This window comes from Larimichthys crocea, chromosome XIX (assembly GCF_000972845.2).
Source record: "Larimichthys crocea isolate SSNF chromosome XIX, L_crocea_2.0, whole genome shotgun sequence".
Classification (NCBI taxonomy): domain Eukaryota; kingdom Metazoa; phylum Chordata; class Actinopteri; family Sciaenidae; genus Larimichthys; species Larimichthys crocea.
The window spans coordinates 2,871,000-2,897,791 of record NC_040029.1 but is presented as its reverse complement, the minus strand read 5'-3'; the positions used below and the strand labels follow the sequence as shown (position 1 = coordinate 2,897,791).

The following is a 26,792-nucleotide window of genomic DNA, read 5'->3' as shown; positions in this document are numbered from 1 at the left end:
TCATCTAAACACTGTGAAAAAAAACCCAAAGTAAAGCTGAGTGTTAACACCTCAGCACAAAGCTGCATCAGTGCCCTATCATTAGGCCACAATAGACATACAGTAGCTCTTATTGATACTGTATTGTGTCTTCACATTGAGACTGTGAAAAGATTTTCTATTCACAAAGTCCACTTCATCTTCCATGGCTGCCGTGATGGAATATGGCTGCAATCTACGGCTTCAATATATCATATATAAAAATGATATAATAAATCATTATGGAGAGGGGAATGGCTCTGCCGCTCTCCAAACACTGTTGTCCTGTGAACAGCCCTTCTTATTGTCTCTAAATTCAATAGTTCCCCCCCTGTGCACTTCTTTTTATTACTTGTCTCATTTATTGCGGTGCACTGTCTGTTCATATCGGGCTTTGTAAATGAAGTTTTTGCAACAAAGGTTATTGAAATAAGTCCACAGGATCCTCGAGGATAAGTGATGCCGGAGAGAGTTAATTGGCTTTTTGAATGTTGGATCTGAGTGTAACCTGCTCCGGAGCAAGTTACCATGGCGATCTACCTGCACTGCAGAGCAAAACACCTTTGTGTTGAAGCCAGAGCTGAGCCCCGAGTTAGCTCTGTGGCCTAATAATCTTTCTTCATGAGTGTGGGCTAAGAATCCTCTTTTGAAGCGTGTGTCTTTATGATCTGGTGACTGTGGATTCTTCCATTTGTCCACACTGTTTCTTTCTCTGCAGCTCCGCTGTTTAAATGTCATTAAAAATTCAAAGCAGGGTTAGAATGTGCAAGGATCATGTCGTCTGGGAAGAAAACAAAACAGCTTACGTCGTCTAAATTCTTTCTTTTCTTTCCCATTATAGGTAATTCCCTGTGAGGCGGCAGTCAGTTTTTATTTAATCAGATTTTATTACCTCTTCAGGCCGACCCAGAGCCGGAGTGCCGGTGAGCAGGATGGCCCGCTTGGCGCTCTGAATGAGAGGCACCAGAATCTTAGTCCGGGCTGCGTTCCTGGATTTGAGGTAATGCGACTCGTCCACCACGACCACTGCGAACCGCTGCCTGCTCAGGGACTCCACCAGTGGGCGGGCGTCTGTGGTGAGCAGGCCGTAACCCAGCACCGTCACCTTACTGCTGCTGATACCCCTGCAGGGACAAAGAGACACACAATGAGGAAACGCAGTATGCTTGATAAAGTATATGAGGTATTTTTTATTTGGAATAACCATTATGTATTTTATTAGCATATATTTGGGTGAAAATTGTGATTATTTTAATTATTCAGCTGAATATTTTCTCGATTGAACAGCCCAAAACCCAAAATATATTCATCATCATCATAGAAAACCAAAGAAAGCAGGAAATATTCACATTTATGAAGCTGGAGGCAAATATTTAGCTGATTTTGATAACGCAGAGTGTATGATCGTTCATGTCAGGTGTACTTTTTTCAACTGAAAAGTTCATCCTTTGCAGAATTTAGATTTTTTATTACCTACAAATTGGCTTGTACAAGGTACAGATGTTTGGTAGCTAGAATCATAAATGCATAAGCTGCATTTGTTGTTAAACCTTTAAATATAATGCTTAAATCTCATAAAAACACCAAAGCCAACAATGCGTTAGGTCCATCTGTCATACGTCCTGACCTCCCAGCCATTCATTCCAGCTGAAGAGCTTTCAAAATAATCAGAAATACATACTTGGATATTTTAAAAAAGAATGCTTGGAAACTTCCTCAAACAGCTGGTCGCTGTAGTTCTTAGCAAACATTCTTCTGACAAGAGGAAATGGTGCATTTGTTAGGGACCATTGGATCTAATATGCTGGATTTTCAAAATAAACTACAATGTGCATGTGTTTGCTCATAATAATGAAGGAACATGTTACCCAGGGCAAACTGCGTGGCTCACTGATGTGTTTTCAATCGTTTTCGGGCGACAATGGAGCTCCGTGTCGCAGAGGAATAAGATTTATCAGAGTCGAACAACGCATGCACGACATTCATTCATACATTAAGAAAAACAATATTAACAATGTGTTAAACTGCTGCTGTAGTTGTGTCAGTAGTTGTGTCAACAACTAGAAAAACTCCACATCAAGCACCCTGATATTTACTGAGCCCTCAAGGTAAAGTAAACCAGGCTGTTTAAAAAGGGTGTATAAACTCAAATGTTAAGACACACACATAAACATACACTGCCAGACACAAACTAGGTCCGCAGGTTTTTTTTTTTTTTTGTCCATACATATCTCCCCTTCTCTAGCGCTTAAGAAATCCATTCCTGGCCTGTGTGTTGCAATTTCTATATTTTCCAGGTGACGCGCAGCCCTAACACAAACACACAGATACTCAGGCGCCCGTCGCAGATAAACAAACAAACACGGTGGCGGCGTTCAGCTGCGCGAAAACTCAATGAGGATCTCGAGGAAATCAAAAACATTTCCAGCATCTGGCGGCTTCTAATTCGCCGCGCGCACATGCAAGCTGAAATAAACCTGAGGTGCCATTCATGTTCTACAAAGGAACAAGTGAGTCAAAATACTGAGAGGAGGTGCTGCATAATTTTTTTTCTTGCCTTCCCCGTTCAGTCATTAACACATCCAGTTCAAGGACACGTTTTCCCCAGAAGGCTTTCACAACCTCTTTGCGCCTCATCTGTGATGTGAGGTGGAGAGAGGTTTTTTTTTTTTCTCTCCTCTAAGTCACAGATATAGAAAGTTTGTTTCATTCAAAAATAAAAACTAAGAGAACTAGGGGAAAGTTGAGATGATAATAAAAGTCGCTGCGACATTAGTCCACGGTGCACAAACCCGAATCAATATAAACAGCCGTGGAAATGAGGCAGATTCCTCTACGACAGCATTTTCCCCACTTCTTGCATTGAAAATATTTCAGCTCTTGTTCAATATTGCAGACGTTGCCTTGACATGATTTGTCTGTCAGCGCTGTCAAATATCGAGGCCCATGCTGGCTCCTGACACTGACGGACACTTTGAGATTAAATTGTCAGCCGCAACCCCTCTGTCTATCACACCGCCTCACTTTTACACTATGTGACCAAGTCTTTTCACACTTTTATTAGATGTCTTTAGGTAAATTATTACTGTGTCGAAGCAGAAGGCAGGACAGACACAGATACTGCCTCTGCAAGCTCGTTATAAGGGCAACTTCTGCTTGAGTTCAAATCTGGGCAGCAACCTTTCACTTGCATGATTCTAAGTACGTTGGACATAATCCACGGGATTATGTACTTTGCACGGATATCTTGAACATAAAAGAGACCTTGGATGCACTTCTGCAGGTGCAAAACGTGACCCAATCTGAAAATATGAATTTATGAAGCAAAAAAAAAAAATGCTAGAAATTCACTAATTCCAGCTTCACAAACATAAATACTGATAATAAATTGTATATCGTTCAGTTTTGGACAAAACGTCACCTTGGGCTGTGATGGAAAATGTGATGGGTGTTTGCCACTTTATAGGCCAAATAATGAATCAAACAATAATCAACAGGGATCAATCAAACAATGACAGGTAACTTCTTTTTTCGAAAAATTGAAATATTTTCTTTTTCATTAAGTGTGTGACCTTTAAATGTAATTAAACATATTCAGTAGTACTCAAAAGTTCTTTTCTTCAGGGTTGAACTTTTTGGCTCTCAAGCTGCAGCTTTAATAAACACTTTGACAGTACTGAGGCTTTATCAGTTTGCCTATATTAGCCTTTCATTAAAAAGCAGATATTAGCCAGACAGTATCGTCCACAACTGCTGAAGGATAAAATCAAGTGTTCTGATTACATATTTGTCTCTTTGAAGTCTATTCTTAAAATATATTCCAATGAGACATTTTAATGACTGTTCTTCAAACCCAGACATATTTCATAATAAAGTCTGAAGTCTTTATTACTGAGGGTGGAGTGTGTGTAGAAGATTTTATTTTTTAAGGAGAATAATTCTGTCAAGGGATCAGCGTTGAAGCCACGTTCTTAGTTTTTTTGCCACTTGGGGGCAGCAGAACAACACATCAAAACAACACTGACATATTATCAAATTCTTTTCTTTAAAAATCTGTTTGGGTCTCCATCAACTCTGGCTCTTTAGCTGCTAAATGCTAAACAGCTAGTTGCTAATCTTGTTTGTTTTCCATTTGATGCTGGGCAGATGTTGAACAGTGGATTAATCAAAGCGTTTTCCGCTGAAAAAGGACGCTGTAAAACCAAAACAATGAGTCTCTTTGTCCAAACAGCAGGAAGTTAGCAGTAAGCATTTAACCACTAAAGAGAGCGATATTTCCCTCAGGAGTTGGTGGAAAAGAACCCAAAGTCACAGCGCACTTATATTTATAATGCAGCCGGAAGCACGACTTGAAATTAATGCCATGATGCTTCACATCTGCTGACCGAGCAACTGTTTGCTAACAAATAATACATCAGTATTGTGTTTTCAGTTTGTTTCTGCTGCCCCCAAGTGGCCAAAAAAATAATGAATGCAGATTTAAGAAAGTCAGAAAAGTCAAAACTAAATTTAGCTCCAATAAATTGAGAAACTAAGCTGGCTGAGTTAGTCTGGTGGGATTAAGCTAGGATGACCTACATGGTGTGGCTCTTGTTCTCCACCAGGTTGATGTCTCCAGGCTGCAGCTCTGGGATCCACCTCTCCAGCTCTTCGATCCAGGGATATTTCAGGGACGAGGGCACCACCACCAGGAGGGGCCACTCCTGCCTGAAGGCGTACGCCACCGCGATGGCCTGCACCGTCTTCCCAAGACCCATCTGGACCGACCAAATCAACACACGGCAAAAGGGGGGGAGAGAAAAACAAGTCAATCGTGCACCGTCTCTGCGGTAAATTGCATATGACGGCCAAGCTGATGTGAGGCCCAAGAGTAATAAGGTCTCAGAATGATTCTTGTGTCAAAACCGATTAGACACATGGGAGTGCTGCACAGGGCTGACAAATTAATTTGGAAGGCATGCAGCGAAGTCTCAGGTTCGTTTTTTTGGAAAATAGATTTCCTGAGCCAGCGTTGTGTGTGCTTACCTCATCAGCAATCATACATCTGTAAGACAAAAGAAAACAGAGAAAACTTTATCAGATGAGTCTTGAGGAAATACTTTTGGAGGCCTGACCAGCAGGCAATAAAAAGCTGGTGTCTATAAAAAGAGAGTTTGCATATAAGGACAACAGCCTCTGCAGCACAAGGGCTTCGCTCAAGGCCACTAAAAAAAACCCAGAAGTTTCCTTCATCCAGACATTTCTGGCTTGTCTAAGGATTCATACCAGAAACCCTCCTGTCACAACCCGACTTCTCAAAGCTTTCAGGCCACAGAAAACACACTCATAAAGTCACCTCAGATTCTTGGACATATTTCAAATCTGTCACTTGTAATTTTGGTCTGCACTGGGACTTTGTTTCAGTCTGAGAACTGTTGTTGCTATTCAATATTTATGTTGTTGCTCCGATATGATGCAGCTGAGAGAGAGAGAGCAGCTCGGTGTGTTCGGGTTCATCCAATTCCCAGCTAAAGAAATTAACATACCGGGCGAGGCAGAAAGTCGAGTTCAATTCCTGTAAGAGTAAAATAATCATAGATTTCAAAGACACTATCAATTTGTTTAATTATGTCTGTTTATGTATCTCAAAGAGATTACAGATTGTCAAATATAAATCAAGCTCATACTGTAGGACTGCTGATAGGTATGAGCAACTGAGGTCTAAATTAAATGAAGGAATTAACACAAGCCAGAGATTTAACTTAAGTACATAATGTATCCAGCCTTCCATTAAATAATGTTGTTTTGTGGAGTGTGGTGACAGCTTATTACTGAAATGTCACCAGTTAACCTGTTTTGGTTATATTTAGGTGCATACTTTGATTTTCTGGTTTAATTTGCACTGTTACTTTTGACTTTTAGACTCCCTGGTTCAATGTTGTGTCTTTAATGTCTGTATTTTAAACTCCTGGAGATGTTGCAGATGGAGATGTCGGATATGATGCAGATTAAGCCAAATTTTAACCCCAGACTAATTTTAGACAATCAGCACGTCGGAAATTTTTGGTTGGCTTATTTGCTGTGTGAGCAGTTTCCCAGTCCAATTCCCACCCCCCCCCCCCCCCCCAACGGCTGCTGTCTAAAGATGTGTTCTAAAATGCAGCGAGCTTGTTTTATTATTATTGGAGGAGTTTTTTTACACGCTGTGGCTACTGACTGATATGAAACAAAAGTGAACACTGCTGCAGAACAGACAGACCAGAACATCTTCCAGCCATCTGCAGCTCCACATTTTGCTTCCGTTCTGAGCAGAAGTGCACAAAGCAAAGCTGTGTTTCTCTTTTTTTTGTTGTTGTTGTTGTCCAAAATGATAAAGACACGGTTGTCTTTTTGGGTAAACTTTATTGAAATGATCAAATCTGTGTTTGTGTTCAGTGTGAGCACACGCACTGTGACCGGTCAATCGGTCGAATCGTTAAAGCGACCTGTCCTGTCTGGTTTCGGGCTTGGTTCACCTCTTTTTATAATCGATTTTTCATCAATAGCAATAGATTAATCAATACTGCTTCTTAATTATACCAGTTTGAACAATGAGGATGCTGCTGATGTGTTTCAAGGCTATTTGAAATCTATCTTGGTTAATCCTGATTCTCCTTTTTATTCACGTTTTAAAAGAATAAGCCTGCGATTGAAGAAAAAAACAGCTCACCTGTCTGGCTGTCTCTGATATGATAGGAACCGTGTAACCGCCAACTACTTCCCTCTTTACACTGTACATTATAAAAGGAACAATGAAAGCGCGACACATTCCTGAGCTGCAGTCGTCCCCACGGAAAAAGTGCAGATAGATCAACCCCCTGCTTCTCTCTGCCCAGTGGGTTTGGGCCTATTGTCATGACCTTGCTTATTCATAAATGCTTCCAACATCATGTCAGAGCAAACAGTGCAACAGAGCAGCTCTGAATACCTCAGACACACTCTCTCATTATTCTTTCTCCTCCTCCTCCTCCACTTCCTCCCCCCATCTCCGCCCCATTTCTCTCTTTCAGCTGAGGAACATGATTAATGTGCACCTTGCCACTGGTGGTTTTTCTAATTGCCAGCACACCGGCCCAGTCAGCGCAATGCGCACACACACACACGCACGCACGCACGCACACATACACAGTATCTGTGAGAACACACAAAAGAAAGATATGCAAAAAAAATAAAACAGACGATATATACAAAGTGTGCACACGCATGCAAACACATGTAAATGTTCCCACACACACACACACACATATACATATATGCTTGCGCATACACCCACCCACACACACACCCACACTCACCCATTGGGGAGGGAGTGCGGCTGGGGCAGGTGCTTGCCATTTCTCAACACATTAATCATCCTCCTTTAAATAACCTGAGTGTCGTCTTGACGGTTTGAGACTGCGAGGATGCTGCAGTGCTGTTGCCTGACAACGGCACGGTCCCCGTCGCCCCGTCTTTCTAATGTTATCTCTGAAACCCACAAGCCACAAAGTGTCAGGAAATGGGCTCCCCTACCTCCCAAAGCTTGGCTACGATGATTTGATGGGTTTGACCTCTGCACGGTGATGTGTTGTGTGGCCCGTCGTCTAACCCCAATCTTCCAGCCCTGTTAAGATTCTCTTCTGAGGACTGGACCTGGAGTGAGCTGTGGTCACTGGGAAAACTGCTCAGAGGTTGGACGTTGCACAAAAGGCTGACTCAAAGGGTGCTACTGTATGCCATGCTCGGACCCAGTAAGAACTCACTAAATGACCTTAAAATCAAAACAAAGTAGCCTTTAGTGGAAAAGATTTACATTTTTTTTCTTCTTGTGGGAGGTGCAGAGATGGAGGATTGCTTTAATAGTGTGTGTGACTTGAAAAGGAAAAGTTTAAACCCATAGCTACAGTATATGGGCCAATCCACAAGTTTTATTCCTAACTTAAGCACTCTGCTGCTCACCCAAATCTATCAGAGAGCTCTTTTAATTCTGTTTTCTTTTTCACAGGGGCTTAAAATAGGCAAACACAACAAAACTTTATGTACTCGCTGGACAATAGTTCCACACACCGAGGCTCTCTTTCTGTCTTTTGTCGAGCGCACTGTTTTTGTGATCTACCTTTTTCCCACCAAACTTCAGACCTGTGATTTCCAGAGTGATTTATTTATTGTGTAGTTTAAATATCATTTCCCCCACGGGGCGACATTTATATTAATTACATTTTTAGATTATGTTTTCAACCATATCCAAACCAATGACATAAAAAAAAAAATAGACACAAGAATAACCACATTAAAAAAGCACTGACCTGTTAAATATACAAGTACAGTGCAGCTGAGTGGTGACGACAGCTAATTTTTTGATAGAAAAGGCAACATGGTTTCTGACACTTGAGTTTCAGGGGAAGAGCAGTGAGACTGTGAAATAACACAATGTTCCCTCGCTCATTTCAGTGCACTCGGGACTCTTGCCTCCATGCAGGGGTGCTGTATAGGGGGGAAAAGTTAGGACCCACGACTGACAGGGGCCCCAAAAAAATAGGTAAACACCAATATAAAATGATTAAACCATCATCATTGAGTATGTATATATTTCAAATATAATAATGAAATTAATTATCTGGGCAGTAAAAGTTAAATAAAAATGGCCTTTAGCACATTTTTATGGTGGCATCAAATAGTGAACTGCACTGCGTACTGTGTGCAGACTTGCGTGCAAATCACCAGCAGTAAATATTGTGCTAGGACTAGTATTGAACTACAAGATGCAAAACAGTTGCAAGCCTTTAATTAGAGTTATGTAAAGCTTTTGATGGGGTAGTTAGGTCCTAGAGATGTGGGGACAACAGCTGCACAGAGGGGGCCCAATTTGATTTTTTTTGTCATGGGGCACAAAATTCCTGCCGGCGCCCCTGCCACCACGGTCTTACTTGGTGTGGGTTGACCAGTGGCTAATGTTAGCAAATGTTAGCATAAATTAGCAATTTTTCACAGCGGCCATTTTGACATGAAATAGTAGCGTCAACACTTAACGCTTAACCTTAATTAGTATCACTGGTAACACATGTGCCTACTATTTCCTGTCAAAATGGCTACGCTATGCTTTAGCATGTCATGGATTAGCATTTATCTGGTTTCACAAACAAGTTAAAACACGTCTAAACGCATCTATTGAAATGTTTACATGCCGGCATGCTAAAATATAGTGTAAAAAAAAAAATGCAGAAGCTAAACTAATTCAGTCGTATTAGTTACATGTACACAAATATACCTTTGCTAACATTAGCTATCATTAGCCACCATAAGCTACCGGTCATACCAGAGCATTTCAAACTAAAACAGCAAGATCCCTGAGTGTTTATGAATTTAACCTTTCATTTCTAAGAAGAATGTGTTATTGCTTCTTTTATATTGACATATAAGTGTTTATTTTATGTGCAGGATTAGGGATAAATTTGTGCAACTTGCTTTTTTCAGATTAAACCTTTCAGGATAACCTGCATGAAGCAGCAGCTCCCACTTGGCTACTGGGTACTCATAAAAGGTCAGTCTCACACCTGCACAGTGAATAGAAAATGAATATGTTGCGTTATGGTACGTGGGTGTTATGTGACTATTTTCCTCCATAATGGACTCAGATGATCCCTGGTACTTTATCTTTAATCACAATCCCTGTCCTCCTGTATCTATTACAGGATATACATAAAGATGTATGAATGTATGTTGTGTTTGGCTCTAATGATGCATTTACTCTGAAGATCTCAGTTTCTTGAAATGATAAACTAAGCGCACATATTCTTTATGCCACAATACTCGTTAAAACTGTTTCCCACCAGTGCAATTCTTCCCTCTAACACACAAAATGACCCAGCAGGGTAGAAAGTTTATTTATCATGTGTAGCCTCTATACTTTGTTTCTATAAATACCTCTTCTTTATATCCTGGATGGATACATAAGAAACAATGGAAAGCACGGCTATTAAGGCAACGGGTTATTGATGGTGATGGAAATTACATTTTTCACGCCGTATAACAGAACGCATCTCCTTCCGTCTTCATAACACCAAAATATAATACCCTATTACATTAAAACCTATCACAAATTTCATGCTTAATTAGGAGAAAATGGAATTTAGAGCACCTTAAAAAGTAATTACTGTAAGTGAGGCACTCTGAAGACAAGAGAGAGAGACAGCCGGATCTCAATGGTGACCTGAAACTGATCTGAATAAACAATGGCTGTATAAATAAAGACAACCCATGCACTGCCTATGGCGTTAAACACTATTTCCGTCAAACTAGGGGTCAGGATGTTTTTGGCCAAAGACAGAGGATGGGAAAACATCATGCAACACCGGTCAGTGTCAGCTGTCTGATGCAGGTTTTAACAGCAGTGGTGAAAATGTTGTATCAACCCATCACTGGAATATACTTCCAAAAAATCAGCAAAAGCTGTAAGTGATGGAGCAGTGGAGCATTAAAGCTGCTGAACGCCAGCTTTCATACTGATGTGTGTACTGAATCTCCCTTTGTCTGCATTAAAGGGGCACTTCACTCATTTTACACATTGAGATCTGTTCAGTTTAGTCACGGAGGGAACTACACGGTCTGTCAAAACAAATTCATAATGTCCTTTGTGGCTCTGGAGGGTGTGTGGGAAAAACCCTAATGATGTCATTAGCATGGGCTTGGTGACTACAAAGGATAAACAGAAAGATGAGGTTACAAATTAGTCCAAAGATATAATAACATACTCTTCTAATCAGGTCTATTAAGTTCAACTATCGTGTTGCATTATGGGAATTGTAGGATCCAGGGCCCAGAGAAATTAACGTTGTCCATTCTTTATAAAGTCAGGTTACCCTGCTACTGTTGCTTCGATTTTGAGCCTAACTTTATGGAAGCACAACACTAAATTGCTCAAGTATCCCTTTAATGATAAGCAATTTCCACCCATTGATTATTTGTCCAGGCAAACAAACTGAATCAGTGACATTAACTCAGCCGTTTAAGGCCCTTAGGACTTGAATTCAAGTGTTTTCAGCAGCTTTAATATTGTACTATCTGAGTGATGTACCTCTCTTAAAGGTTATCGGTTGTTGTACTTCATTTATCTTAGATGGACAGACTTTTAACAGGGACTCCACAAATAAAAGCTAAATTGTACTCGCAGTACTGTAACTCCCAGTGTGCTTCTGTCTCTGTATTACGAACAATACTTACAGGCCAGTACAAATGTGGTGTAAATATATCAGCTTGTATGTGCACAGAGAACACACTCCATCTCTGGAGTGGACTTCTCTCGGTAATTTGACCATCACAGAGAGAGACACAACACAGCCTGCTTATTGATCTGCTCTCGCATCAGCAGAGCAGGCCTTATTCAATAAAAGCACGGGCAGTCACTTACAATAATATTTTGGACAAATCAGAGCACACAGTGCATCACATGGCTTGCTTCAAGCCACAGTCAACACCTTAATGAAAGTGACCAAGAGGTCTTAATGGATGTACTTTTACTCCAGACTGATGTTTCTGTTATTGTTGTTGTATCTGGGTAGGCTAGACTACTGCTATTTACAGATGTACCCTGGGTAAATTTGCGTTTTATATAGACGACAGCACTCAAACGACACAATTCTGCCCAACTTTCCAAACAACACAATCAACCACATCTCATGGGTTTTTATTGTTGTGATGCACCGCAACTTTTTCCCACATTATCCCTCATCTGACTCCATAAAATTCTACTCCTACACAGACCCGGGCAACGGGCTCCATAAGTATTTGAATTGCAACAACATTCGATGTTTTGGTTCGCTACTTTTGATGCTCTGGATGTGAAAAGACACAATGACTGTGAGATTTAAAGGAAAAATCTGCCCACGGATCCTCCCACACTGTTAGATAGTCGACATCAATCTATGACATTCGCTGCATTTCAGGAGATATTTCATAATGAAGAGCTGCCATTTAGTTTTTGTCTGCCAGCCTCACTCATCGAGTTCCACCTCGGGTAGTGCTATCCTACATTTCTCAGAACTGTTAAAGTCCAACAGGTCTGCAGCTGCACTGTATTCTGGTCTACTCAGCCTATTGTAGGTAGAGATATTGCTATTTGTGCCTCCTCTACAATGTGTCAGTGAAAAGACGAGACTGCTGCTTGAATTCGAGGCGCCTTTTCTGGGTATTGAATGAACAAATAAAGAACAGCAGGGTGCCTGAAATACACAGAAAAATCAAGATTACTGTCAATAAAATTTGCATTTTTAGCTTGTAATACGTACTGTCTGTCTGTGTGTGAATGTACACAGTTGTGGATATGTGGATGAAAGGGTTCAGCTCTGATTCAGGATTTGACAGCATGCTGTTAATTCTGCATAACTTTAAGCTGTTATATAATCTGAAGAGGTGAGTTGTATATAAATTCACCCTCAGTACAGTTGTCATGAATGGGGAAATTAGCTACAGAGAGCAAAACTGTTTTTTGTACCAGGCTGTAAACATGTTTATTTCTGCTGTGAAGTTGGACATTTGAACATGGGGACTTATGGAGACTGACTCACTTCTGGAGCCAGCCTCAAGTGGCTGTTTGAAGAACTGCAGTTTTTGCCACTTCTGCATTGACTCCATTTCACATCCAGAGAGGTTACCGCTTGATCCTTACCTTAAAATTAAGTGAAGAGTACATTTTCACTTTTGATGTTACAAGCATGCATACTAAGCAGCCGAACGGGGTTGTTAGAACAAGACGTTTCTTCTTACACTTCTATTTAACGACACATGTATTCCCCATGGATCATCGGCTTGTGAGGACTTTTTGCCCAGATCATGTACTGTGGGTTTAGCCTTACAGCACGATATCATGCATGCAGTAGTATTTAAAGACCCTTTTATAGTGTCCTTATATTAAAATAAGTTAACTGGAAAAAATGAGTTAACTGGAAACATTAAAAAGTCTGCCATAGACAGCGTTTTCAACCAACTCATGGTTCTGGCTGTCATCTTGGAGGTATAGGAAGGTGTTGCACACCTGTGCCTGTGAGGCACTGCCATACAGAATATCGTTATTTTCTATTTGTATTGTGTTTTTTGTGTTGGAAAAATGAACTAACTAGCCTAAACATCATGTCATTGCTCATTCTACTGTCAGCCTCCCTCTACCTATAATATCTTGTGCTAATGCCACTTCTGCTCGTCTCCAGAGACAAGCACTGCCCGCGTTGCTCTTACTGTCACATTGATGCCAATTGACTGAGGTAACTGTCCACACAGTGCAGCAAGAGCCAATTGACTTCTGACCCACCCGTGTAACAAAGCAGTGCCTCCCAGTGTTCCTGAATCAATATGGCCGCTCCGCATCACAGCAGCGGCACTCAGATTGGCTCCCCCTGTGCTGACCTTCCCGAGAACCCGAGCATACATCGACTGGTCGGAGAGGAGGAAATGGACAAGTCGTGGCCCGCTCCTGCAGCTAATGCCCAGCACAGACACTCACAGACTTAAGGGCAACAGAGAAACTTCCTGCGGACTGGTAATTGTTTTCAAAGATGCAACCTGGACTCTGTCTGACCTTTTGATTTTAGAATAAATTCACGTAGACTCTTGACTTTTTACTTGCTTCTTGAGCCATCATCACATATTGTAGCCTGGCTGGAAATCTTCTTTCTGGGACTGCCTACTTAAAAGCTCCATTAGGCAAATTATCTACGTAAACATGTCATCCTATTGGCGTAAATCAAACAATGGTGCGGCATTGAGTTGAAAGCATCCTCATGGCAATACATCAATATTTACACGGTGCATAAGTGGAGTGGAAGGTACAGCTGCAATGACAGGGTGGCATAAACAAATCATTTTTTCCTTGTCACGTTGTTATTGATTCGCAAGATGTAAGCTGAACCTTCTACACACGTTAGATATTCGAGCGCTGTTCCGATATCATGATGCTTCTTAACATGAAACAATAACGCTGTGATGTGGCCGGCTGAGCAGCAGCACTGCTTACCGTCCGTTCCTCGACAAAGCAAACTCCACTCCCTCCCTTTGGAAAGGCATCAGGCGCTGCAGGAGCTTGTGAGGGAGGCCTGACAGTTGCTGTGACCATCTTGTATCACAGCAAGAGGTCTGTAGGCTATTATCATCCATTTCCATTAGTAAGTTCTCATCAGTTTCTCGGCCCTTGTTCAGTCAGCCAGCTCTGATTTTAGGCTGGAAGAGAAAAAAAAACAGTTAAATTGAGATGTACGTCTGAATGGACTGGGTTTAGTCTGAATTAATGAACATTCACTCAACATCTATTAGACATTAAAGAGCACTTCTGCACCGTATTGGTTTAGATTTCTACTGTTTTATAATAATAGTAAGAAGGTTTCCTCTGCTGACAAGCACTGACAGCGATGCCAAGCTGGATGACGCAGTATAGTGGACAAAGAAAGTAAGAATCTGAGAGGAGATGGTAAAAGTTGCCTGTCTCAGCCGCCCCCACTTACAAGCAGCAACAGCATCTTTTTTTTTTTTGTGTTGCCTCACCTGGCTGTCCTGGTCAATCCAGGCAGATGTTTCTGCCTCCACATACAGTTATCAGCGAGTGTACACCAACAAAAAAAACCCCACAAAATCATAATTGTGTCTAAAACAGTGACAACTTCCCACGACGACAGTGTCAGACAGGAAGGTGTCTACAGTTAATGGCAAAAGTCATACGCAATCTAAGTTTAATATTATGTAATTGATGGGTATTATATAAAAATAAGTATCACTGGAATAACTTCAGATTCCCACTTCTTTTTTTTTTGTTTCATATTAACGTTAGTAGTCACCTACTAAAACTTTATTACATGTAATGCATCTTCAACACTATAACAACAAAAATAGTTATGTACTTGAACGCATCACGGTAAGACGGTGATCGTGAAGGCATCACGCTGCAGTTACACGTTAAGAGTTTCAAAACATACTTTCGCGTTAGATTTTAGTTAAAGCTGTAACTATATAACGACATATTAGAGGGCCTGCATAACAAGCTGTCATTTTAGAGTCCGGCAACAAGGAATTAAAAGGCAATAAAACAGATTTAGAGTTATTAAAACTACCTAAAAGTAGTGAGGGCATCTTCTGCTAGCCTTAGCAACACGAACCGGAAGTTAAGAGACTTGCCTACCGAAATAAAAGCACTGCTCGTACTTTTTGCTTTCCTGAGTTCATTAGATGAATTATTTGCACATATAAAAGCATGTTGCATCTGACCTACCGAGGAGAGGAGGAGAGGAAAAACTAGCCAGCGTACATAAATACTCATGTTACGTTAGGCGTGTTTTCGGGAGCATTACACAGTCAAAGTGAAATAAAAAGGAGACAAACGTTATTAATGTTAGTGTGTTGGTGGTTTTCCTACCCTGTTAGACAGCGGGGTTGAAGTGCAGCAGTCACACCGACTGCCTGAACAGAAACACTGAAAAGTTTCGCGGTAAACTCAAAAAGGTTCACTCGGTTTATATCACCAGGCCAATTGTGGTTTTCAATTGACACACAGCTCAACTTAAAAAAAAAAAAAAAAAAAAAAAAAAAGTGTAAAGAAGGAAATTTATATCAGACACTCTCCCCGTGTGCTGCAAAAGAAAAACATCCTGCAACGACAAAGACGTGACATATTTCCAGCACCCTACGCCTCGGACGTAAGGAGCTGACGCACTCTCCTCCTCTCAGCCTGGACTCAGCTGCCTCTCCTCTTCACTCCGCCACAAACACTAGCTACTTCACCTACGGTAGAGACTACGGCTGTGTGCACCGATTGTAAACCAAAGCGGTAAGGCAACGGCATCGTGTCCAACACTTACTACAAAAAAAATAATAAAAATACAGCGTTAACCGGGTGGTTGTAATCATGTAACACGAGGTGGTAAACATATCTCTCTGCTAGTGCGTGACAGCGCCGGTGTTTGGCTCGGGTTTTCTAGCCTTAGCAAGCCACGGTGCCAGGTACTGAGCTTTAGCTTTTAGCACCCCCTCATATGTTACTCATAAACGTCGCGGTGCAAACACACACCTGGCAGGTGAACACCGCGTCCGAACCGTAAGAAACCGAGTTTAAATTCGGCGTTTGTCCCGAAGAGACGAGTCGTTTTGGAAAAACGCAGCATAACCCAGCAACTTTCAGGCCTGGCTCCGGCTGCTTCTCTCCCGGTGATATGCGGCAACGAGCAGGCGGTGCTCAGGTTAATTGTTAGCCTTTTTTTTATTTTTTATTTTTTTAAAGCTTAAGTTCTGTTTAATGTCACGCAGGCCGGATTTTAGTTTAATGTGTCAAATATCAGGTGATAGTGTTACATGTTGTCCGGCTGTGCTGCGTTCGCGGACACGAAGGAAACATTAAAAACACCTTGATTTTTGTAATGGAGTCTGGTGTGGCATTTAAGTCGCATTGATCTAAAAAAAAAAAAAAAAGGATTAATCCTCCATACTCTATGATATGACACGAACTGTGCTCTCTGGTCTTTTGTGGTTACGTACATGATTTGGATTTCAGAAAAACAAGCCACACGTGAATTAATCAAGCCCACGCATTAATAAATGTCACCTAACACTGCGCAGTTACCTCAGGAGCACCAGAACCAAGCCGGTGTTAACCAAATAAAGCCAAAGGGGGGTATTATTACAGAAAATAGACCTTTTTTTAATGGTGATTGCATACAAATTAATTCTAAATATGAATTTAAATGCAGATATTCTGTTATGTCTTTTATATTTGTGACTGTTTCCTGTTTCCAGACTATAAAACTGCACTTGCACTAGAGTCGTGCTTGCAAGAGGCCATAAATCAGAGCATTTTGATACCAGATTAATAAGTAACCCATACCCACTATCATGCTGATGCACTAACCCAGACAATTATCAACCTCTTAGACTTTGTAGAGGTGGCGTGCGAGAGCCTTTCTTTGCAAGTTGCCACCAGTGAGGCTGAGCATCATGATGGTATCATTTTTATTAATAAGGTACCGGCGGAGCTCTGGTGGTGGTGGTGGTGGTGGTGGGTGGGGAAAGAGAGAGAGAGAAAGAGAGAGAGGGTGGATGCTGGTTCAGTTCCTCCGGCTGCTGTTTTCAGAGAGCGCTGATGATGTGTTCATCTTCGCAGGGCTTGCAACTGCGCCGTACAGCGATATGCTACACACTCTGTGTGTGTGTGTGTGTGTGTGTGCGTCCTCAATCAATCTTGGAGTGATACGGCTGCTGCAGATGAATATCAACATCTGTTTTTTTTACCTGCTGGTTGAGGTACAGTGCAGAAAAATGAAAAAAAAAAACACATTTAATGTTTGCTCAAACGCTCTCTCCCTCCCGAGGCTTAAAAATAAATGCCAGTAATTGTTTTTGCTCCACCTGCGGCTGCTCAGGCCGGCGTAGCCGCTACTCTGTGTTGACCATTCATCGTGCGGGTTAGGGCGTGTGACATTATCAGATATTGAGGTTGAGGATGCTGTGTAATAGCTCTCGCCCAAAGATGTGACCCAGTGACTAAATAATTCATCGGCTTCCAGAGGGGGGAAAAAATCTCTCTTTCCTATAATATTTGGTCTGGGCCATTAAATAATTCATCCGTCTATCTATAAATTGTTTGTTCAATTGGTGACCTTTTCATGGGATTAAGGAAGCACAATAATACATTCTTCAGAGACCCGGCATAACGAATGGTACAATTATGAGGGAGTATTGGATCGGATCGGTTGTCGCAGCCTGGTGTTGGTTGCTAAGTGACAGCAGGAACTTTTCCGCCCACTGTGTTTGCTGTTAAAAGTCTGAGTGACTGAAAGGACGAAAACAATCACATTATGGCAGTCTAGACTTTGGGCTGCTGCGCAGGACCTGTTTGTGACTTCCCGCGTCTTTGACAGCCTTGTCAGTCAAGTGCTTCATGAAGTCGATCTCAATTATCACTCCCCGTCCGCGCCATCTTCATAGGATGCGCGGAGGAGGCGGAATACTTGATCTTTAATGAAATAAACAAGGCAAGAGGCAAGGTGCCGTTTATTGTCTTTCACATTGAATCACAAAAAGCCGTTTAGATGGGAGAGGTTTGATCTTGTCCTTGTGTTGTTTTTTCTAGCTGATCCACAGTCAGCTCATCTCAGATTTGCCTACAGCGAACGGTTTCGGCGCCGTATTTTCACTTTTCTGCCTCCAGTAATGGGTGGTGTTTCAGGTGGAGGCTCTCTCTCTCTCTGAGTCAGTGGGATTAGCCGTAGCCTTGTCTTCCCGCGTGAAGCGCAGGGTGCCAGCTTTTAATGGGAAGTCAGCCCAGTGAACAGCTCGGCCTCTCAGCGGCCGTCGCCTCCCCATCGACTCTCCACCTGGTCTTCGAGCACCTAGCTGGCCGCGGACGTGTCGATCCTGTCCCCTATCCTCTCGTTCGCCTCCTTCTCTTTCTCCTTCGCTTTCTTTTTTCCGCCGTGCTCCTTTCCTCTCTACCTCCCACCCTCCCCGTTTTCTCATCTTCCTCTCCTCTTCCTCCCGGTCTCGTTCCATCTATCCCATGTCCCTGACTGCCCTTTCCTCCTCCCTACCTCCCTCCCTCCTCCTTCCTCCGGCCCCCGCCTCCATCCTAAAGCAGAGTAGCTAATGAAGAGCCCCATTTAGCCGGTGACTTTGGTTCAGTCGGTGCTCCGTAGCGCCGGCCGGCCTCGGCTGCCGTGACTGGCTGTTGAGGCTCTGACATCACACGGGGGCCAGCTGTTGATTTGGCGCTGTCTCCAAGGCTGGCTGGCTTGATGGGTTGTGGCAGGTAGACTTGTGCTCGCACAGCACTCTCCCTCCCTCCCACCATCCCTCTCTCTCTCTCTCTCCCTCTCTCTCTCTCTCTCTCTCTTTGTGACACCCACTCGCCCTCTCCCTTTACACTCCCCTCTCCCCGTCTTCCACTCTCACTCAGTCGAGCGAGCAAACAGGAGGCAGCAGACAGCTGCCGAGGAGCGAGCTGGGAGGCGACTCCAGCCTCCTCTCCAGCAAATTGTGCCTCCTGTACAATGGAAACTAAACGGTCGAGTAGCAGAAGGGATGGAGGGCAGAGCTGCCGGGCAGGTAGGTCCTGCAGCTTCAAGTCACCTCGGGCATCACACATGCTCTTTTCTGATTTCCTCTTTGTGTTTATTGTCTGATTTTCTGTGTCATGTTGTCTTTTTAGGGCTTGTTCTCTGTACTTTCCTGTTGTTGTCTTTTCTTTTGTGTCTTCTTCTCACTGTGCCGGCACCAAGTCGGCGAGCAAAGTGTGCAGTCTCTTTCTCTGGCTTGTTAAACTGAGCGCGAGACACGAGACTCGGCGTGCTGTCAGCTGCAGCTGAGCCAGAGAGCTTTTCGAAATCTCCTCGCTAGTTTGCCAGTCGCCGCTTCTGCTTTTCATTACGAGGATAATTAACCGAGATCAGCCAATAAGAAGCTCGGCTCCGCTTTTGTTCCCCCCAGCCAAGCTCATCCTCTCGTCCCCGTTTCCCCTGTTTGTTCTGCAGGTGTTGTCTGCAAATGGACTTTTAATGACTCTGGCAGACTTTCTGAGTTATTCTCCTCTCATAAGGCTCCATAGATTTAAAACTGCTAGACTTGCATGTTAGTTTTTCTGTGTTTATTGTTTCTCCTCTAATTGCCTAGATTGATATTCCCTGGAAGCTCTCCTATGGGGTAAGGTAATGGATTACCTACGTGCTCTGCTGTGGATTTAATTTATTAATGCTGGCTGACTGCGCCTCCGCTGTGCCGCGCTCGCGCCCGCGCCGCCTCGTGCGACCTGGAGGCAGAGCGAGCGGCGCAATTAGAGGCTCATTTGTGCCTGTTTATGTTTGTTTCTCTTTTTTTTTTTTTCTCTCTCTCTCTCTCTCTCCTGTTAATTCAGTCTGCGCTATTACAGGGAGTTCCTTAAACCGACACCGCCTCACTTGCCCCGAAATTGAGGCAAGCAGTGTATGAAAGTGATATAATTTCATAAGCTTTACCCTAATCGTTTTCTGGTCCAATTATATAGCTCCCCTGTCAGTGCTTTCCTTGCTTTGCAATTAGCAGAAAATGGCTAGAAAATGGGAGATTAGTTACTCAGTTTAGCAAAACACTGAAATCAATTTTTATTGCAGCGCCATGAGTGCGCAGCAGCATTAGTAACCTAATTAACTGTTTATTTGATGTCTGATTTCATTAGCCGGGGTGCATGTCCTGCACTCTGCTGAAGCTGATTTATTCCAAATGTGTCTTTTTGTGTGCTTTTTTTAAATTTATTTATTTATTTTATTTCGAACTCTGCAATTGATTGTGGCTGCGTGGTTTGAAATGTGCAATTTTCAGGAATGAGCCGAACATAACTGGTGATTTTTTTTTTTCCCCCCTCAGAGGTGGCAAACAGGTGACACACACACAAAAAAAAAAAAATCGTAGCCCCTCAGACGTGGCATTATATTTGTGTGTGTGCGTGCTTTTTGTTTCACAATGCTCCACTGAATAGAGCTCTGTTTAGTATTCTACATCTCTGCAGACAATACCCCAGCTGTTTGGCATCGCTCCTTACCCCTGTCCTTTTTTATGTGACACTTGCAAAAGCTCATCAGCAGCAATGAAGCGTGCATGTTTTATTTTTTCAAGCAGAAAGACAGAAAGATGCCGCCACTTCTTCCCTTTTTTTTTTTTCCCCACCTTTCCTTTCTCCCTCAGGCGCTCAGAAATCATCGGTGGGTTTTCTTCGCGATCGCGCGGAAGCTTCTCCGCGAAAGGTGACGGCTTGTTCTTTTTCCACCCCGCGTTTGACTCATCTCCTCGTTTCTCCACCGAGGGGCAGAAAACGAGGGGAGGGGAATAGTGGGGGGGGCGGGGAGGGGTTGGATTGGGTGGGGAGAGTGGTGGTGGGGGTCCTTCACCTCCAGTTGAGCTGGTTATAGCCCAGACAAGAGCCCTGATGCACGCAGGAACAGAACAGAGCGAAGGTGTGGGAGGGAAAGGTCATCTTTTGCAAGAGAGGGAGGTGTGTGTGTGTGTGTGTGTGTGTGTGTGTGTGTGTGTGTGTGTGTGTGTGTGTGTGTGTGTGTGTGTGTGTGTGTGAGTGAGTGTGTGAGAGAAAGAGAATAAGTATACTGGTGTGTGCTTGCTCGTCTGTCCCTGCTTGTGTGACGACTCTCAGGCGCTTCGCGGTGATTGAAAAATTTTTTTCATTAGCTCACCATCGAACATAATTGTCCGTGAGAGGAGCCCGTTAAGAGCCCGCTGTATGATTAACTCGGCTCAGTTGACGGTCAGCCTTGTGACCCCCGCTGTTTTTTTTCCTTTTCTGAGAATTAATTTAAGAATATGTGCTGAGTGTGTGTCTGGTACCCGTGCATCTGTGCAATCCAGCTGGTGTCGAGGAGTTTTGGACAAAGTCAAAAATCATTCTCGTGATTATTTCCAGCATTTTAACACAGACGGTTTTGTGTGTGTGTGTGTGCGTGTGTGTCATCACCATCAGGCACAGCGAACAGATAAAGGTGGCATGAAGTGGCCGGTGTGACACTGAACGATGCCTCAGGGAGCCTCTTTTGAGGTTGCTGCGCTGTGCGGCGACTGTAATGCCAATGAACCACTCCCTGTCAGCTCCGGCACAATACTGGAGGAGGCGAAGGCAGGCGGAGCGTCTCTACAAGTTCACTGCTGCGAGGGTGTATGTGCTTGTGAGCTGCCAATGGGTCCGTTTGTGTCAAATTTTTTTATTTTATTTTTGGGTGGAGGTGCATTGTTTGCACCATTGGCATTCATACCGTCTCTGCCATGCTGCACGCACAGAGGCTCGGCATGAAGTCCTCAAACCTGCTCAGCAGCTCTGGTCATAAAACCTGGAGCGCCTATGGCCAGACCCCGGCTTGCACCACTGTCAGAGCAACTTTTCCATCCTGCATGTGTGATAGCCGCAGGAGCAGCGCTGAATTACCGAGCAGCCTTTTTCTCCATTTTAAGACGTTTAGCTGGCGCTCCTGCTCGTAGCAAGCTTCAATTGGCACCACGTCTGCCTGCAAAGCCACCACAGCACCGAGATGATACTCCTGTCACAGCAGAATAACCATGTTTAAGAGGGTACATTTACAAAGAGATAATAGCGGGAGGGTCCAGATAAGAACATCTGGGGAAAAGACGATTTAGGCGATTCTGTCTTAAGATGACGAACACGCACTAATAGATTTCCTGCCTATTCACTGTGTATTCTCTGGTTGTGTGCTTTCCAGATGTAAGCACATCTGCATTGATGAATGGATCCTGCCTTGGGCCTCACACTTTGCCAGTGCCAGGCAGAAATGCCACATAGAACGTATAGATTTGCTAAAATGTGAATTCAGATTTCTCTTTTTTCCCCGTGTTAGATGGCTCTCACGCCAAACATTAAGCAGCCTTGTTGTCACTCATTAATAATGAACACTCGTCGTATTCTGAATAGCAGCAATGCACCAAATGGCTACCGTTCCACAAGCTCCCCCACCCCATCGCGGAGGTGTCACAAGAAAGGAAGATTATAAAAGTGAGCGGGGATTCCACTTGACCTTTTTGGCTGGCGCGGGCGGGGGTCGCGCCGAGATCATGTTTGGGGGGGGGGGGAGCGGCAGCAGCCAGGCCTTGGCACCGTTGGGTGCCAGAGTCAGCGTGGCACCTCGCCCGCTCGCTGAGATGGAGATTAGGGCGGGAGGGAGAGGCCGCGAGATAGGCGGGGAGAAAAGGAGAAGCCAGGGCCAGAACCGGTTCTATATGATGCTGCGAGGGAATAAAAAGCATCACGTAATCTGCAATTATTTTGATAATTAACTTGAAAAATGACACGCTAACATGATGTTTTTTATCCTCGCTTGGCAACTGCAGCCCATAAAGTCGAGCAATAACGTCACATCTCCATGATGCACAGTCAAGAGAACGTACATGCATCTAATTGAGGCAGTTGGAGCCAAAAAATAATTTTCTTTCCTCCAATATTGTGTCAATATTTCGCAGCTCTGTTGCTGTTTGGCGCGTTCAGATGTCTGCCCTGCCCCAACCAGTGTCACCCTGTAGTTCAGCAAGAAAGGAATTTGCCGGGAAATACAGATTGTACGCTAGACGATTTGAAATTTATGTGCCACCAAATGGCAGAGGATTTTCAGCTGAGAAATGCTATCTTCCCCCGCTGCTCTCTGAATTCCTAATGCTTGGTTTTTACGAGGCTGGCAGTGGTGCCTTCTCCTGTTGCCTCCGTCGCACTCCCATCTCTGTGCTCATCCATTATTTATGGCGCATAGGCCCACAAATACACACTCGCCACACTTTTACTTTTTTTTTTTTTTTTTTTTTCCGGCACACAAATATTTAAGAGTCGCTGACATCCTGACTGCTGTCAGTCCACGCGACCTCGGTGTCAGCGCCACCCCCGCCCTGACCTCCGACCTCTTTTAACTCCTAAACGCCAACGGCGCTAACCCACCCCCATGCCTCTTTCGGTTGCAGGTCAGCAGGGGCCATGATGGTGTCGGAGGCCCCGGTTGCTGTTCAGAGCAGCTGAAGCAGACATGGGCAAAGAAGTCTCGAATGGCATCGGTAGGCTCAGCCTCATCGACTTCACCAGCCACATCCTCCTTCGCCACAACCACCACTGGCTACGCAACAAGTACGTCCTCCTCTTTCTTTCTGTTGTGACAAGAACAGTCAGGGGATATGAATTGAGAAAGTTCAGCTCAGATTTTAGTTGAATTTTTAGAAAATTTGCAAGAAAATGCAAATGAAGGTACATTACCAACCACTCCTGTTATGTTAATGCACTAATTCCGCAAGAAGTCACCATTTCAAACTCTTCACAGTAACCTCAACATTTCTTTTAAACCTCCACAATGCTAGACTTCTTCTAAACACGCTGACTCACCAGTTATCCCAACAACAGCATGCAGTTCCCTGTTATTCCGACATGATGCCCTCATCTTACTTCCCAAAGGCACCTTGAATAGTAAAAAAATAGACCTTTCCACAGCAGCCAGGTGTTAGCAATGAGGCTAAGTGAAGGTTCAGTTCCATTCAGGTCCAACAGAGTCAGGCTGCTGCTGTGCAGGTCCATGTCGGCTCACTGCTACACTAAATGGAACTGAACCTTAATTAGTATCATTGGTAGCACCTGCGTTGACCCTATTTCATGACGAAATAGCTGCTGTGGGTGGAAAAAACTCATCAAAAATAACCAATAACTGAATGAAATTGTTCATGTTTCAACTCTAAACTAATGTCCACATGAACTCATGCACCATGTGGAGGCTGCCATACCACGAAGTACTCGAATGACTTGCGTTTTCACAAACAAATGCCCTGAAAATGGATCGACCACATAAATCCAGTTGATTTTCACTCAATTTTCAACACTTTCAAACCTAATGGGGTGCTTCGGTACAGAGTCAGCCTCTAATCCAATTATATGATGTAATCTGAGTGTTGCATCAACCTGTGGAGCGGTAAGAAAAAGTGCAAAAAATCCACTCAGACGTTATTCTGCAATGCATTTTGATTGGCCGTGGCTCGAGCGCTGCAGCATCTACCGATGACAGCAAATGGCTGCCATTACATCGAGTGGATAGGCCTTAATATGACACACCAAGATTAAGGGATTCATAAATATATATTATTAGTGGAGGGGGAAAAAAATGGCGATGTCAGTCTCACTCATATGAGACCAATTTGCTGTTTGCCTAAATTCCCAGACGTTTCCTTAATGTAACACTGAGAATCTAATGATGATCCATATTACTTATGCAGTCAAAACATCAGGGATTCTAAACAGGCACCCAGCGCAATTACCTCAGCCGCGAGAGACGAGATGGTTGAAATTTGAATGCATCAAAAGTCTGAAGCCAAATTTAGTCCAACACTCCCAGTCCCGCGATAAAATGTGTTTGGAAGAATGAATGATTCGGTGAGGGACAAAATAGCTATCTATCACAAGTCCCGGCTCTTGAAAATATCTGTCCAATATTGCGAATCTTCAACAGAGCGACTCAAGAGACTTCACTCATCAAAATGTCAGCAGCAGACACTAAATATTCAAAGGCGCGCGCAGCACTCTGGAGTATTAAGCTGTTTTTCCTTCAGAATGTAAAAATAATGTAAAGCAGCAGCCGCCGTTTGCTTTTGTCAAACCTCTGACAGGTCATTGAAATTCAACACCTGACTCTCCGCCGCCCGGCTACATTTAGGCTAACCTCTGAGCCTCGAACAGCATCGGGTCATATCGGCACGTTCGCCCGGCAGAGGCGCTCAGGAGAGCGGGCGGACCTCCACTAGAAGTCAATTACTCTGACATAGAGGAATTGGATGGCACCTTTTTTTTTTTTTTTTTTTAAAGAGAGCCGCCTCCCGCTTGCTGTCTCAGCTCTTTTGGGACGCAGATAAACAATCAAGCCTCGACCGGGGCCCTTTGCTGCTCGCCAATCAGATAGGAAAATGGCTCTGATCACTGCCGGGCAAATAGGTTGAGGCCCACACACACACACACACACATGCACATTGAACACACACAAGCGGCCAGTCACGTACACACAGCCGAGCGCAGAGTAAGTGCTGTCATGTGTGGATCCAGTTTTGATGTGCAAAGTGAATTTGATGAGCCCGTTTCTAATTAACCTATTAATCATAGCTCTCATGTACCAGATGTCTGCCCTCCCTCTTTGCGCGTGTGTGCGTGTAGCCGTGTGTGTGTGTGCGTGTGTTTCGCTGCATGGGGCCCGGCTGCATAATTAGGGCATATCAGCGGGACCAACTCGCACCACGGCTTCAACATAGGGGAGGTCGTGGCATTACACAGATATTTCCTGACAAACGGACCATAGGTGCAAAGCAACTAATGTTCCAAGATCTGCACGAACAAGTTCTTTTATCGAGGAGAATTATGCTGACGTCAACCCATAAAGCCCTCCCATGTTTCATGCACGGAAATGTGTGTCGTCTTTTAGAGTGTAGCTCCACACTTGAGCTGTTCCTCAATCCCACACACACACACTGAGAATTTGTGCAGGGAAAATCAGGACTTTCTGGGAACACAAAATTCTGGACAACTGCTCACAAAAATCCCATTAATCAAACAAAAACACAATTTAATAATATATCTTTGTCCATTTTAAATTATTTAAGCGTTTCCACATTTTCACTGATAATGAATCTTTTTCTTTTTCATATTAGCTAAATGACTTTAATACCAAATTAAGCCTTTGCACCCTCAGACTTTAAATTAAGAACTGTCATATTCATGCGTTATGGGCACATTTAAAATATTGCTGCACGATGGACGAACCGGCAGTCAAACACACAATAGACCCCTCCGCGCCTCCGTCAAACACTTCAAACGGAGACGTCAACATTTGATTCTGTTTTCGGCGGACACAGACGCCGTGACGTGACGCCGTTTGGTCTCACAGGAGCAAACTGTCCTCCTGCTGTGTCTTGTCCAATCCAGTCCATTGTCTGTAGCCGAACAGCTGCAGAGCTGTGAGACAGCACAGACAGAAATTAGTGACTGATGACCACAGACTGCCCCCTCTCCTCCTCCTCCTTCTCCTGCCCCCCCTACTTCATAAACCTTCCTCACACTGAGCTCGCTTTGACTTTGACTTGTCACATGTAACTAATCGCATTAATAACGGCTGAATTCCATTTAGATATGGAGCAGTCGGTAATGTTACACCTGTCTCTCGGCCGCTGTAAGGGCTCTAAACGTCTGCCTTTAGGCTTCTTGGTGGGAAATGAGCATCTTTACACATGCGGCAAATCCCTGTTATTAGTCGTGC

The 26,792-nt window shown here is 43.6% G+C and overlaps 2 protein-coding genes across 13 annotated transcripts in view; one reads left to right on the top strand and one right to left on the bottom strand.

Annotated features, from left to right (window-relative positions):
* zranb3 (zinc finger, RAN-binding domain containing 3) overlaps positions 1–17,019 on the bottom strand; it is a 79,663-nt gene extending 62,644 nt beyond the window's left edge. The window contains exons 1-5 of one of the 4 annotated variants that reach the window (XM_027291653.1): positions 16,061–17,019; positions 14,021–14,223; positions 5,044–5,062; positions 4,597–4,775; positions 911–1,142 (exon numbers count right to left, since the gene is read on the bottom strand). In XM_027291653.1, the coding sequence (XP_027147454.1) occupies positions 911–1,142; positions 4,597–4,775; positions 5,044–5,062; positions 14,021–14,166 (576 nt within the window). In that variant the 5' untranslated portion in view covers positions 14,167–14,223; positions 16,061–17,019. Of the gene's footprint in view, positions 1–910; positions 1,143–4,596; positions 4,776–5,043; positions 5,063–14,020; positions 14,226–15,107; positions 15,187–15,409; positions 15,554–16,060 lie in introns of those variants that run through there. The other 3 variants (XM_027291654.1, XM_010738940.3, XM_027291655.1) reach the window with 3 other exon arrangements.
* r3hdm1 (R3H domain containing 1) overlaps positions 15,695–26,792 on the top strand; it is a 40,705-nt gene continuing 29,607 nt past the window's right edge. For 4 of the 9 annotated variants that reach the window (XM_027291656.1, XM_019255523.2, XM_010738939.3 and 1 more), the window contains exons 1-2: positions 18,661–19,086; positions 23,479–23,638. The gene's annotated coding sequence lies outside the window, so the exon portion shown is untranslated. Of the gene's footprint in view, positions 15,821–18,658; positions 19,087–23,478; positions 23,639–26,792 lie in introns of those variants that run through there. The other 5 variants (XM_019255521.2, XM_019255525.2, XM_019255518.2 and 2 more) reach the window with 4 other exon arrangements.